This window comes from Cavia porcellus, unplaced genomic scaffold (assembly GCF_034190915.1).
Source record: "Cavia porcellus strain 051 isolate PalLab524CR breed Dunkin Hartley unplaced genomic scaffold, mCavPor4.1 scaffold_26, whole genome shotgun sequence".
Lineage (NCBI taxonomy): Eukaryota > Metazoa > Chordata > Mammalia > Rodentia > Caviidae > Cavia > Cavia porcellus.
In genome coordinates this window covers 34603194-34619136 of record NW_026947509.1, presented here as the reverse complement: position 1 = coordinate 34619136, position 15943 = coordinate 34603194, and the positions used below count along the sequence as shown (strand labels likewise).

Here is a 15943-nt window from a genome sequence, read left to right as displayed (position 1 = left end):
TCACTGCCCGTTTTTTGTTTTGTTTTGTTTTGTTTTTTGGGTTTTTTTGCCTTATTTCAGAAAATTGGTGTATGGATTTTAGTAGTTGTTCTGTTTTCTCTGAATTGTGGGACTAACAGTATTAGTACGGTAGCATTCTTGATGTCCCTTTTTTTTCTTTTTTCAAATCCATTTTATTCAAACATAAAAAGAAAGAAATAAAGTAAAACTACAATAAAATGTCAAAGCACATCAAGCAGGGTGATGTGCTTTTTAAAAGATCATTATGCATCACTAAAATTTTATTTAATTATTTCTAGGTCAAAGGTGCCATTTATGTCCCTTTTTGTTGCCTGAAATTTATATTTCTTAGCTTGTGTTGGAAGCTACTGGAAAATAGTTCCTTTCTGTTCTGATAATATCGGGGAGTTTTTTCAGTATTCGCTACTTTTGTAAAACTCAGAATTCATTATTTTAGAAGCACTTGCTAGGAATTATAGATAACAGATAAACATAATACTTAGCAAGTAGATGGATTTTTATGACAAAATTTCTAATCAATAATATAAAAATATTATTAAATATCACTTTATCCTGAACCACGATTTCATATCTGTTTGTACAGAAAGGTAGGGGGTCTTTAAATAGTGTCTGATTAAAAACAGCAGCACCATTATATTCAATGAAAAGAATTAAACAACATAAACCTCCATTATAGATAAAATTTTTTAAAAATATTTATTGAGGGGAAAAATATTCATTGACTAAAAGCCAGGCATGGTGACACACAACTGTAATCTCAGCACTTACGATGCTGAGTCAGGGAGCTCACCACAAGTTTGAGGCCAGCCTGGGCTACATAGCAAGTTCAAGCTGAGGATAGACTATAGGACAAGAGCCTTGCTCCAAAGATAGATAGATAGATAGATAGATAGATAGATAGATAGATAGACCGACCATATTCATTATTTTCTAAATAATGTTAGCTATTATTATTTGCTTGTGTTAACCCTTTCATTTGCATTCACTCAAGTTTCATTTTCTTTCATTCAACTCTTTAAGTGACTAAAGTTGCTACTTTTTAAATGTTTCATTTTGTATTTTTAATCATTTAATGTATGGGAATGTAACAAGTTAGAACAACTACTTGGCAGTATCAGGTTACTGAGAGCATAGTTGAGAATCAGAACAGAAAAGAACTAATAAGTTAGATAATTATGTAATTCTATAAGTTCAGTAATTATGTAAAAGAATAGATAGTCTCAGAGTTGGCAGGTAACTAAACCCAGCCTCTAAAAACTCCCATCACTTTAAATGATGACCTGTAGGCCTCCACTAGTCTGTTTACACACACAGCAGCAGCACATACACAGGCAGATTTTTGCCACTGTCACCTCTTTAATGAAAATAATGTTTGCACATTGCAGTGAATCTAAAATAGCACAAATAATGTTCACTGATGAATACACTCGAGACAATTTTAACTAGTGTTTCTCTTCCTGCTTCAGATGAGAGTAACAAATTAAGCACTTTGATGATAACAAACAAGATCAACTGAAAAAAGGAAGAATTACAAAGTATAGACTTGTAGCTCTTATCAAATCAAACCCTGCATAGCTTTATGTGGAATAATTGATGGCATAGTGATAATTCATATTTTTTTAAAAGGCCAAGCCAGGGGTGGGAGTGCATGCATATAATCCTGGCACTCTGGGAGACTAAATCAAGCCCAAGCTGAGCAGTTTAGCAAAATGGTAAAAAGCCAGTCTCAAAAAATAGCCCTGGGGTTGTGCTTGGAGATGTAGCTCAGTGCAGAAGCCCCCGGGTTCAACCCCAGCACCCCAGTACCAATGAGAGGGCAGGGTAAGAGCTCGCTAAATCATGTTCATTTAGCTCTTTGGGATTTCAGAAAATAAGAAATACATTTTTACAAGATTTCCACCCATAATGAAACATGGTAGAGTGAGGTTGTTTTGTTTTATTTTGTATTTGGTACTGGGTATCAAACTCACAACTTCGTGCTTTCCAGGCAGGCGCTTATGCCTCCTGAGCTAAATCCCCAGCCCGTAGAATGAGGTTTTAAACGTCTGGAAACTTTGTGTAGAATACCCCACTTCCAAAAACCAGATAAATTAATTCCTACTTTTAAAAATGGTTTAATGATCAGATTTAGCCTCTAATCTCTCTATAACAACAACAAAAACCCTGCCTAAGTGCATTTTTCTAAGATAATAATGTTTTCTCTCTGAAGCCTTTTAAATTTCTTGAACAGATTCTATCTTTGACTTAGAAGGTCTGTCTCATGTCTTTTATACAGCTAAGACAGTTTAAACATCAGCCAAGGACATGTTTTTTAATCTCTTATTTTGTCACATCTATCAACAAACCATTAAAGACTGTTGAACAATAGGGAGTTACCTCTTACGCATTGACTCACTGAGTGTAATAGACTCATGGAGACACATTGGTGAACAAGACCACCTTTTTCTGCCCTCATTAACTTCTATCTTTAAGGGATGCAGACAAGCTTATTGCTAGTTATAATACAGACAAGGGGAGCACAGACTGGAAACCAGGTCATTTGCCATTCTGCTTTTGCCTGCACTCCGCCTGTGCAGATGCAGCCTGAGGTGAAAGCTTTGGGCTTTGCAAGCCTTTCTTGCGCATGTGTCCTTGATTTCACGTGCATCCAATGCTGCCCGTGCGTGTGCCATTTCAATTTGGTTAGTCTCTACAGGAGCTTTTAAAAGCCTTTGCTACTCACGTACCTCCTTTTTCTTCCTTCCCAGACTTTTTAACCAGATACACCATTAAGTAAATATACTTTTATATTCAACATATTGGACATGTGAAAAAGCTAAGTAACGTTCTGTACTGATAAAATATGTCAAATATTGATGTCCTTCTCTATCTTCTACCTGCATATATAAAATCACTATTTTTATGTGATTTTATGTGACCATTTGTAGACACTTATTTTTGTCAGTATATTCATGGAGCCATAGAAATGAGCTTGTATTGCTGATCAGGGGTTAATGAGTTAAGTACTTTGCCAGTAAATGCTTGTACAAGGGTATTGTAACAAACCAAAGGAATTACTTTTTGATGTTATTTAACACTCCAGTGTTTTGTTTAGAAAAGCTGAGATTTAGGGAGTATCAGAATTCTCTAAAATAATTGAGAATATCTATTTATTTTCTTTAATCCACCTTGTGTGCTTTCTTCTCTTCCCCCCTCTTGCTCTTTCTTTTTCTTGCAATTTTTTTTTAAAAGCAGTCCTGTTTAGCGTTTCACAATGTAGATTTTGGTAATTCCTTCTCCTAGTTTGTAATACATTTGATCCTGTATAGTTGCATGTAAACCAATAATTGGGCTTAGATACTCAATCATTTTTTCTCCTGTTGTTTATTTATTGAGGAGCAAGGCTGGCCTTCTACAGAAGGTCTGTGTCTCTCAACTATGTTAGCAGTCACTGATAATCATTGAGATCCATGGACTCACTACTGGTTGCAAAATGGTGATAGAATTTTATCATGACTTCACTTTTAAACTTATTTTAAGGTTTATAAACACATCACATGTCTCTGTGAGGTAAGGATTAATGTTCACAAGTTTCAATCTCAGTGAGTATTTGCATTCTGATCATTTGGAAAGGTTCCTTTGTCCTTTTAGAGCTGCCTATTAATGCATTGAAATAAACATGTAAGAATAGTATACTTTGTTGTACTCTTGAAAGAGGTGGAACATCTAAGCTAATTTATTAAAGAATTTGTCATTCCTTACCATAACACTTTCTTGCTCAAGAATGTATCTGAAACTGTTACCAGATTGAGAAAGTGGCAAGTTCTTTAAAATAAGCCTTTGTGTTTAATAAGCCTTCATAGCCTGTTTCAGCTTTATTGCAGTTAACTAGGGAAAGCTTTACATTAGGCCCACAGCATTTATGTTCCCAGGCAAAATTTTCCAAACCTCATGAGATCACACCCATTAGGAAACACAATTTAAGTCCAATCTCTATCCCTTTTAAGACCTTGTTTCATGGTTGGTTTAGGAGAGTATTGTTGAGGCTTTAGCTCAGTGGCAAAGTGCCTTCCTGACAAGCACAACATCCTGAGTTCGAGTCCCAGTACCAGGGGGGAGGGAAAGAGTAGCATTATTGCCAGGTGTGATGGCTCACACCTGTAATTCCAGCACTCAAGGCTAAACCAGGAGAATCACTATGAGTTCAAGGTCAGTCTGCACTACATAACAAGACCTTGTCTGAAAAATGTTAGTTAATTAAATTTTTAAAAATTTTAATAATACAAATTTTGTTGTAAAAAAGAGAGAAAAAAGTGCTCTAAAGGATACAACTGCAAGTGTGTTTAGGGGTGTTAAATAGCTGATCATATTAATGTTTTTGGTTGGATCATTGAACACAACTGTTTGCAGTCTCTCTGTTTGAATGTTCACTTTGTATGCTTTGGTACTGTGACTTGAGCAACTATCTCTAAGATGATAATCTATTAACTGGTGATTTCTTACTGTTTTGTTTTGTTTTGTTTTTTTGTTTTGTTTCTTTTTTTGTAGTTCTGTATTACCTGTACCCTTACACCGCTTTATTTTGTTTTTTCTCTTTTTCCTTTTAAATAAAATTTTTTTTAAAGTTTTTTTAATAATAATAATATTGTGATAGCTTATTCTCAGTATAATACTTTCTTAACAAATGGAAATTATAAACTACATTGTTTAAAATAGATTTTAATGTAAGCCCTTTCTGTGAGTCAGTGTCTCTGGCATATCCTGCCTTTGCTGAGCCAGAGGGCACGCTGGTTACGTACTCCAGGCCCTTAGTGCCATAAAAAGTTGCTGAGAAAATCTGCAGGTCAGAATGCTGAATACAGTCAACTTTCTAGGGTTAGTGTCCAGCTTGTTTCATATTGTTTTGAATGAACCTGTGGGTATCACTTTACCTTGTCTTTTTAAAAAACAAAAGCCTAAACTCTAGCATATTAATAGACAAGTTTGTGTTATTTTTGTGTTCTTTTGTTATAGCTGTACTGGGGATTAAACTACCTTCACACTGAGCTAAATCCTCAGTCCTTTTTATTTTTTATTTGAGACAGAGTCTGGCTAAATTGCCCAGACTGCATTTGAACTTGGGATCCTCCTGCCTCAGTCTCCCAGAGTGCCAGGATTACATGTGTGTGTCAGATAATACATTGAACTAAAATCCAAAACCAGTTTCTGGTTAATGCATCAAAATTTTAGTGACAGCAAAGTAGTACTTTCCTCTGCTATACTACCAACTCTCCTGTGTATAACATGGAGCAGCCATTGTTTTGTGAATTAAGCAATTAAAGCTCAGAGATTTTCTGCTTAAAACCGTGCTAATAAATGATTGTGTTAGAATCAGAATTTAGGGCTTTCTGATTCTAACCCTATATTCTTTCTACCATAGCAACTAAAGAAAAGGAGACCACAATCTTGTAAGAAATGAGTTGTCAGGGCCAGGGATTTAGCTCAGCAGCATAAGCATCTCCCTGGCAAGTGCGAGATCATGAGTTTGGTCCCCAGTACCATAAAAACATAAGCTTCTCTGAGAAATTATTCATCTTGTTTTCAATAAGAGATGATCAGGGCTAAAATAAGGCAGTAGAAACAAGTAAGCTGAAAAGTGTCGCTTGACTTGGTGATCGATTAAGTGTGCAGAGTGAGGGATGAGTGATGGTGGCTGAGAGCAGTTGGGAAGAGCACCCTTCTTTATTCCATTTTCTGTTTGGGAATCCTGTGATTGACTGCATCTGTACTGTGGTTGTTTAAAGATACCCAAAGGCCCTTAGAAATTCAGATGCTCTCAGATTATTTGGAACCTATTGTTTAGGATCCCAAGGGACTTAAACTGAGATGAGTGTGTTTTAATTCCCAGATAACTCTGTTGTCCTCTGATACTGTTGTACTCACTTAGTGAGAATTATAAATTCATAATTCTACATGGCGATTGTTCTGAGGTTTATAGCCTCAAAAATTTGCTCTGTGATAGTCTTGCTAAAAAGACTTCCAGGGGCTGTAGATTTAGCTTAAAGGCACAAGCACCTGCCTGGCATGCACAAGGTCATGAGTTCAATCCCTGATACCCGCCCACCAAAAAAGGTGTTTCTGTCTGTGTAGAGAAATTGCACTTTCTTTTTGGTGCAGATAGAGGGAAGAAAAAGATGCCATATTCTTGAAAAATCTTGATTTATTGGTATGATTTAATGTGGAAGTTATACAAAACTAATTACTGCTTCAATTAAAGAAGCAGTAATTAAAAGCTAGCACTTAGAAAGAAAGAAATTCACATATGCAGTTTACGGTCCAGTGATGTGCCAGTGATTTACACACATGGCCTTGCATAGTTCCTGCTTGTACACATATGTACAAATAGTAACATTAGTAAGATGGCTGTTACCAACAAGCCAAGGAATTTTATTCAAACAACAAATCAGAATTTAGTTACTTATTTCAGTGTGCGTCTCACTTTTTTAAAGCAAATTGTAACTTCATTAAAAACTGAATTATAGGGCCGGGAATAGAGCCCACTATTAGAGCATTTGCCAAATACATATTAATCCCTAGGTTCACTGCCCAGCAAAACACACATACATACACTCTGGATTATATGCTTGGGAGTAAAGTAATGTTTGTACTTGTTGGTGCCTATAATATTGTACCTCGTGATGAATCACAGTATAATGGTTCTTTACATGATAATATAAAGTGTATACTTTTTTTTTTTTTTTTTTTTTTGGTTCCAGGGTTCAAACTCATGACCTCACGCTTGCCAGGCTGGTACTTACATGGCTGAGCTAAATCCCCAGCCCCCCTATAAAGTATATTTTAAAACCTCAGTGGCTACATTGCTTCAAGATGATTACCAAAATTATGGGTATCATTACATGGAGGGGCATGACTCATTCAAAAAGGACTTAGATTTGACCCACTATCTCAGATGACTGGCAAATATTCCATACTAAATTGTGAGGGAATTTATGCCACGATTTACTTTTTCTGAATGCTTGTTACAGTCTAAACCCACTACCCCATGCATTGTAATCACTCAGTAGATACAATTAGACCCAACAACCATGATGTCTTAAAGATACAGAGAGGGCACTCCAAGAATATCTGATGCTTTCACAGTTTTCAGAGGGATTTCACGTACATGATCTCGTTTGACCTTCAGAACAACCAGCCTTCAATGGCAGAGATACCCACCAAGTGCACCCTGGGTAAGCTTTTGAATGGATAGGATTTTAATAGTGTGGAATTAGGAAGACTAAACAATTATAACATGAGCAAATCCAGAAGATGAGAGATTAGGACACGGGGGTGGGAGGGTTACCAACTGGAATGGAGGCAGAATTTGGCAGAATACAGGGAACATCGAAAAAGAGGTGGCAAGGATCAGGAGGTAGATTTTTGGAGATGGGAAGGGGTGGGGTAATGAGATTGCAAATGATCAGGATATATTTTGTGCGTGTACCAATTTCCCAAAGCAAACCTCTATTATGTATTGCCATCACACACTACCTAACAGAAAGTCTTTTAGACCTACCATACTCCCAGATATTGTACCAAATTCCTGATTTGTTTTTTGTTTGTTTGGTTTTTGTTGTTGTTTTTAGACAAGGTCTCTCTATGTAGCCCAGGCTAACCTCAAACTCAGTTATTCCCTGCCTCAGTCTTCTAAGTGCTGGGATTATCTACTTATTTTTTCTCAAGCTTTTTTCCCATGTTCCAATGTTTGTTCCTTTTCCCACAACATTTATGTTTCCGCTATTGAATCATATCCATCCTTCAAGTCCCAGTACAGATCTTACCTGTGAAACCTCTCTGAACCTTCCATGTGATCTTTCCACTCCAAACTTCAGAGCACTTAGAAGAAATTAAAAGACGTTCAAGTATGTGGTAGCCATACTTATAATCCTAGCGGTCAGGAGGCTGAGACAGCAGAATCACCATTAGTTCAAGGTCAGCCTCAAGTAGAAAGCGAGACCCTCTCCAAAAAGAAGAAGAAGAAGATGCTCAAATAGCTTTCACAGATATACTGATTCTCCCTGGTTTGATTACCCAGCTGAACAATAAATTAAAGGAGGAAGCGGAATGGGAAAGGACTTAATGTGTTTCCCATTGTTTTAATTATTAGGCCTTGAACCTAATATGAGATATTTGTTGATTAAGTATGAATTTAGTTTGACTTTGTGTGTTACTAAGTAATGGCATTTATTTTATCTGTAGTACCTAGTACTGCGCTAGTAATAGAGGTGAAGAAAATATATGGATGACATGTTAGCCTTTGGCCCTTTAGACTTTTGCAGGCTGTGGATTTATTTGTTGATAACTAATTACATCCCAAAGTACATGAATTCTTATGTCAGAGGATTTGGGTGTCAGATTATGGGAAGAGCTGTAGGCTTTTAACCCAGTAGGAGTGAAAATAGAAGTTGAGTGATGGTGTCAACTGTTAGTAGTATAATAACTCTCCAATGTTATCTTTGGAAAGCACTACTTGGAATTTCATTTTTTGCTTGTTAAAATGAGGAAAAATTACCCTGAAATAACAGGCATTAATTTAAATCAATGATAGTTCATTTTTAGAAGTCTTAGAATTGTAAAGTTGAAAGACACCTTATAAACATCTGGTCCCATTCCTTTTTTCAGAGGTAGAAGCAGCTTGTCTTAATTAGTACAGGTGCTTAGAAACAAAACAGGAACTGGATCTTAGGTTTTAGATATGTACGACTTTACTATTTATCTCATTATGCCTTAACTGAAAGCTTATGTTATTACTATATTATCAGTTATTTGCATATTTTTGTATTATTCCTACAAAATAGTCAAGAAAAATCTATCTCTAATTACACATGAAGAAGTCATGAAGAAAACTTACATGACTTGCCTAATGCAATATAAATAACAAATTATCAAAGCTAAAACTAAAACCAAGATCTTCTATTTCCTAGTACACTGCGTTTTTCACAGCACCATACTATTTTTCCAGTTTAAATTACATAGTAATTGCCTTAGTATTAATTCTGAATTGCTCTTAGAAGTAAGCTCTGTCCAACAAAGCAGTAGACTATGTAGGCGTTAGTAGTCCAACCTTCCCTGATGGCACAATTTCATTTTCATGGACATGGTTTTTAGCAGCTCAGCTCTACTCCATTTAAAATTGGGAGTTTACCACTCACTGGAGTTTGAGGGTAGAAGACAGTTTCAGCTTAGCATTAAAGATTTGAATTAGTTCATGATAATAACTGCTTTTTAAATAATAGGATAGCCTTTTTAAAAACCAACTTTTTGCTACTGCTTCATATATACACAAAACTATACACAAAATTGTGAGTCTGTAGGTTGGTGAACTTCAACAACTGGACACACCAGTGCAGACCCTAGTAGGTTCAAGCTCAGCCCCGAACCAGCCTCCTGGAAACCCTCACACTCACTGTCCCGGAGTTAGGAACGTCGTCCTGCTGCTTCCAGGCCAGCAGTGGAGCAGAAGAATCTTCTGAGGGATGAGCTCACATCCTCCACTGGCGAATTTATTCTTTTTTTTCATTGCTACTAATATGGAAAAGATGAAAAAGAACAATTTCTGTATTCTTGTCAACACAAAAATAGTTGCTAAAGGCAAAAAAGTTTAGAATTTCCTTATCATTCTGCATCAGCTTGCTATGCACAAGAGTAACACCATGGTATTTAAATCTCACACAACTCTGGAGACATCCTAGAGCCTCTGTAAATAACTTCAGTCTTCAGAACAAAATGCACAGTGGCTCAAACACAGGAAAGTAGATCCTGCATGATCCCTGCATAGCTGCAGCCCTCTGGACGGTGCAAGGGAATAACCCCAATGCAAAGTCACGCTGTGGAGGCCCAGGGATGCGCCGTTCTGGTGGATGTTCTCTCAGTGGAAAGATGGAATTCTGTTATCAATAATTAGAATTCTGTGAGAGATTAGTAATTCTGCAAAGTGTTTCTCATAAAAAAAAAAAAAGAACTTGGTTAAGATCCTTGAGGGTTGAGCTAATCGTGGTGGCGCATACTTGTAATCCCAGCACTTGGGAGACTGAGGCAGGAGGAGAGCCAGGAGTTCAAGTCTAGCCTGGGCTATAAAGTGAGTTCAAGGCCAGCCTGAACCATATAGTGAAACCCTACCTCAAAATAAGTAAATACATAAATAATACCAAAAAACCCCAAAAGACAAAAAGATCCTTGGTTTGTGGTGTGTGATGTTGGTTTGTAATATGTTCTCCATTCCACTGACTTTATTTTCTCTCTGTATTTTCAGGACCCCTGAACAGTGCCCCAGTGTTGTCTCTCTGCTGTCAGAGAGTTACAACCCTCACGTGCGCTACGGAGCTGCGATGGCCCTAGGGATCTGCTGTGCTGGGACAGGAAACAAGGTAAAGCCCTGGCGCAGGCTGCTTTCCCTGGCAGCATGTGGAGTGGCTGTGAAAACACAGAGTCATGTGGTGTGTGGGCCTGGCTTTGGTTCACGGAGCCCCTGGTATTCCCTTACACACCTGCACTGCGGTGCCTGCACTACCGCGTAGAGGGTCACAGACAGGGGTGATCCCTGAATTTGCATTAAAATCAGGGACACCATTTTGAAAGAGCAAGGGAAAAAGATATGGTGAATGAAGTAAATTTTTCTTTATAAAGAATTTCTCTGGTCATTTACATGGCATTCTCAGTGTGTAATATTTGTAATTAGTGTTGCAAAAATCAAGGTTCTATGAACCCACCAAAATCAGCTCTTTTGATAGCATTTCTGGTTTTGTGCCTGGTTTTTTATCTCTCTCCGTAGTGGTAACCTGGTACTTATTAAGCCCTCAAAAGTTACAGAATAAAAAAGTTAAGTTAGGTAAGATGTTGAGATTGATAAAGAACCTCCTGCCTATTTCTCTGTACTTTACATTATTTAGAATAAATTCCTCAAAGTCAGATTTGATTGTTTTTCTTTTTTCTCCGTGCTAGGGATTGAATCCAGGGACTCCCACATGTTAAGCAAGCACACTGCCACTGAGTCATGTCTGCAGTCAGATTCATCCATTTTTACAGTGGATGTGGATTTGGGGTTGAGGAAGGTTATTTCACTGATACATTAAAAAGTACACATATTAATTGGGTACTGTGGGGTGTTTCAATCCATGTGTACATGTATAATGTTTAAATCAAGTTAAACATATCAGACTCCTCAAACATTTGCCATTTCTTTGTGGTAGAGGTGTTCAGAATCCCAGCTTTTTAGTAGTGAAGTGTTATCTAGTCCGGCACACTGGTTAACAGTAACCTATAGCCCACGATCAGCCTTCCCCCTTCTTCACCCCCTCCCACAAGTTGACCAACAGTTATTCTTGATTTAAAACATTGACATAATCATCACGTTTTGCCTCTCTTGGCAGACATGCATACTTTGGCTACCTCTCGGGGTATTTGTGTATAAGAGAATGTAGTTGCATATTTAGGGTCCAAGAAAAGAGTCACGTTTGTAACTCAACATATAATTGTACATTTATTGACTGATTCTGGGAATTTAAATTTTTGGGCGGTCTTTTTTTTTTTTTCTATTTTCTTTTTTGGTATGGATATTGAACTCAGGGTCTCGCACTTGCTAGGCAGGCACTGTGCCACTGAGCTGCATCCCTGGCCCTGGGAATTTAAATTTTAATTTGCTTGACTTTTTCTCTAATAAAAGATACTAATATTAAATGAAAATAGTTTTTTCTAGCCACGTATTATTTAAGCTACGAAAAAAATAGATTTTTTTTCCCTGTATGTGGCAAGAATATGTAAGAATTGATGGATACATTGTCCCCTTCCAATATTTTAACCATTCTTTACCTTATGCTGCTTTTTCTTCAGTACCTACCATTACCTGACAATTTTTTTTGACATTTATCTAATGTTTTGATTCCCTCTACTGAAATGTAAGGTCCCTAAGACAAAATGTTCAGTGCTAGAACCAAAAATCGTACCCAGCACAAAAAACAAAACCAAATAAAAATCATACCTGCCATATAGTAAACTCTCTGTAAATATTTGTTGAACTGATGATAAGAGACAAGATCACTTAAGGGTATAGTGTGAACAAGCCACGCACTGTCTCTGCCTTCACAGAATTTTATTGTTTAAATGTTTTAGATTATAGAGGAGAAACTCTTATATAAGAATTTATCCTCAGACTGAGGTGGGAGGATCATCGTGAGTTTGAGGCCAGCCAGGCTACAAAGTGAGTTCAGGGCCAGCCTCAACTGCATGATGAGACCCTGTCTTCAAAAATCAACAAACAAATAAACAAACAAAAAATTAAGTTGTATTAGAAAAATCTTTCAGTATATAAGTGTTCTTTGTAGAAATTGACCTCCAGTTTTTTTGTAGGGCATATCTGTCCATAAACAAAGAAAGAATGTAGTTGGATGTTTCACCAAGTATTTCCCCCTTCAGGTCTTTAGTTGATATTTATGTTTGACCTCATAAGTTAAATATAAATTGAATTTTTTCCAGATTATTCTAAACCTAATATGCTGTCTAGAGCCAGTGTTCTTTGAAGCACAGCATCTGACAAGTTAATTCAATGAAAATTTTGTATTACTCATATATAAACAAGTCTGCTTTATTTCTAAATAATTTATGTGATCTAGGTATCAGTACCTATCCAACTAAGGTTTGTTGTTTCTTGAAGCATCAGCTTGTTCTAAAATATATTTTTAATATTATATTACATACTTCAGAGATGAGGATTATCTTTTATAGATTAGGAATTCTGTTGTATTTTTGTCATGACTGCTTCATAAAGCTCATTAGCAATACGTTTGAAAACAATCCTCTGCCTCACACCATCACGTTTTCCATGCAGCAGGGAGAAAGGGTGCACGTGTCTGGCATGTATTATCTGCTAATAGCACTGATTAAAAATGTAGACATCACATGTAGAGAAGTCAGTTTAATCTTCCCTTTTCTTGGACTTGGAATGAAGGATATTGAATTAAGAATTCATTCCTGGGGCTGAGGATTTAGCTCAGCAGCAGAAGTGCCTGCCTTGCAAGTGAGTTCGATCCCCAGTACTGATAAAAAGGAAAAAGACAAAAAAAAAAAAAAAAAAAAAAAAAAAGAATTCATTCCTATGGCCCTTCCAGATTTACTCTTTATCTATGGACCTTATAGGGAAATTGGATTATAAAGTGGTGTCTCCCAAATAGAAGGATGTTGGGCAGAAAGAGTTCTTCGTCAAATGCTATGGACAAATGATGGATTAAACAAAGCACATGGTTTCTTATAAGGCTTCCTAGTGCATTTTTTTTTTTTGGATATATACATTCCTAGAGCCCTTGATACGGTGTGTATATTCACTTTGAATCAGTATTTCACTTATTTGAGCAAATAATCCTTTTTTTAATAGAACTGATATTCCAAAGAAAATGTTAGTGGGGGAAATACTGGTGAACATTTTGGAAAATCGTCTGTGTTCTGAAGTATAACCAAAAAACCCATCTACATTAGACTTCCTTTGTTTTGTAATTCTAAGTAATTTGGGGGGGTTGTTGTATGGGTTTTTGGTTTTTAATTTTCATTTTTAAAATAAGACTTTGTAAAACTCTGTGATAGTACTCTACACTAGTGTTTGAAGGAGGTTGGATGTATAATTCAGGTTTCAGAGCTGGTCTGGGTTTGCTACTTCTATAATTTTGGGATGAGTTATGAAATTTTCAGAGTCTAGGGGCTAGGGATTTAGCTCAGTGGCATAAGCACCTGCCTGGCAAGTTCAATCCCTGGTACCAAAAAGTAGAATAAAATTGAATAAAAATCCAGAATTCATTGTTCATAAAAATTGTTTTCTGCTGGTTATTGTTGAGCTTTTTATTTTTATGATTAATAGAATTACACTAGGTAACACATAAAATACTAGTACTGTGCCTGAAAAATAATAGGTACTTATAAATGTTAATACAGTTTTCTCTAAATAATTTTTCTCTCATGATTTCTTCATGACCTTGGATACTGAAAAACACTCAGCTCCTAAAACTTCCAAATTTTTACTTTTGTTGATCGTACTGAAGCTTACTTGTGAACTGTTGTCTTCAAGTAAACTTAAAGTAACTTGTTAGTGCCCTTTTGGATGAAAATACTGCCACTGAGTCAGAGAGTAAGAATAACTTATTTGGAAATTCAGCCGTATTATCTTAAGGGTTTTTGTTTTTGTTTTTTAAATCCTTTAGGAAGCAATTAATTTGCTAGAACCAATGACAAATGACCCTGTGAACTACGTGAGGCAAGGTGCTCTCATCGCTTCAGCTCTCATCATGATCCAGCAGACAGAAATCACATGTCCCAAGGTGAGCGAACAGAGAAATCCCGAAACTGTGCAGCACATGTGGGCTTTTCTGTAGTAACTTAGCTTCTTTGGAATATGTTTGCATCTCAAATATGGTACGCGCTGAAGAAACAAAAAGAGAACATATTAGTGGTAAGTAAATGAGAAAACTTAAAATATATTACGTTCTTTTAGTGTACTTTTTACAGATTTATTGTCACTTTGTTACTTTAAACACATAACCATACTTTTTTTTTTACATTTTTAAAATTTTACTTTAAAGAGGATAAAACCAAGGAAAATAAAACAATAAAAACAGTAAGATAAACTAGCATAAGTGTTACAAGACTTCAAAATATTACAAAATCAGCAGTAGTTACCATAATACCTCTTATCTTCATAATAGCAGCAGATACCTTTGGACATAGTAAAACTCAGAACAAAATAGAGCAGAAACAATAAAAACAAAAAAATGAATGCAATAAAGGACTTCAAAATAAGCTAATAGTAAATCCAAAATGGCTATGATATTATGTCTTGCTATCTTTTAAATAGTTGCTCATGCTGTTAGATTTAGCATGATCAAACAAAACAAAAGAGAATAAAACCGCCCAGTGTGGAGGTGCATACCTGTAATCCCAGCACCAGGAAGGCTGAGGCAGGAGGATTGTTGTCAGTTTGAGACCAGTCTGGGCTACAAAGTGAGCTAGGACCCTATCTCAAAAAGACAAAGATAAATAAATAACAATAAAAATTAGAGTACATAGAGTGATGAAATCATAAAATCAGCATTTTTGCCTCTTGTTGTCGTTTTAAATTACATTCAACAGGGCCAGGGATGTAGCCCAGCAGCATAGTGCCTGCTTGGCAAGCATGAGGTCACGAGTTTGATTCCTGTCATATAAATAAATAAATGTCAACAGAATGACTTACTACTCTGATACAGAATACTGATTCAGGCAGTCCATGATTCTGTCCATCATTCTGAGACGATAAAAAGTCCTGTAGTTACTGTGTACAATCTCAGTTTAAAAGTAAGCACATCACGTTCTCTGTTGGCACATCAGCCTCCCAGGTGAGCCTCTCCACAGGCTTTCAGATGGCTCCACCATCGTGCATACTACATCCTGCATTTGAGTGGGAGTGCAGTAGGCGCTCACTGCTAGTGCTTCAGCTGATGGCCAGTTCAGCCTGCTACTTTTGAAGTCCCATGTTAGAACCTAAGACACAGGCTCATGTGGAGTGCTCCAGATCATCCCCAGAAGCTTGATTCTCCAGACTTGGAGAGGGGGAAAGACAGCAGCTGCTTTCCCCAGAGAGCCTCATCACATGTCCTCTGCAGTCCTCACCTACCCTCGGGGAATTGCAGAACAGCTATTTGAAAACATTCCCTTATGGTGGTTTCTAAGTCTAGATAGTAATGATTGATATTTAAACAGCCTTGTATTCTGCTTGTATTTGGGAAGTGGTCAAAAATATGATAACAGGAACAACTATTGACATTCTGTCCTCTGTCTTACCAACCACATATTAGAACGCCCTCATTTTTAGCATAGTAAATTTTGGGAGGTAGAGAAAGGAAAAAACTATAGAACTTACTGATTATTCATTCTACTTTTATAGATT

The 15943-nt window shown here is 36.7% G+C and overlaps 1 protein-coding gene across 1 annotated transcript in view; it reads left to right on the top strand.

Moving 5' to 3' along the window:
- Psmd1 (proteasome 26S subunit, non-ATPase 1) overlaps positions 1-15943 on the top strand; it is an 84759-nt gene that overhangs the window by 45607 nt on the left and 23209 nt on the right. Inside the window, exons 17-18 of the mRNA XM_003474602.5 lie at positions 10292-10406; positions 14223-14339. Of these exons, the coding sequence (XP_003474650.1) occupies positions 10292-10406; positions 14223-14339 (232 nt within the window). The remainder of the gene's footprint in view (positions 1-10291; positions 10407-14222; positions 14340-15943) is intronic.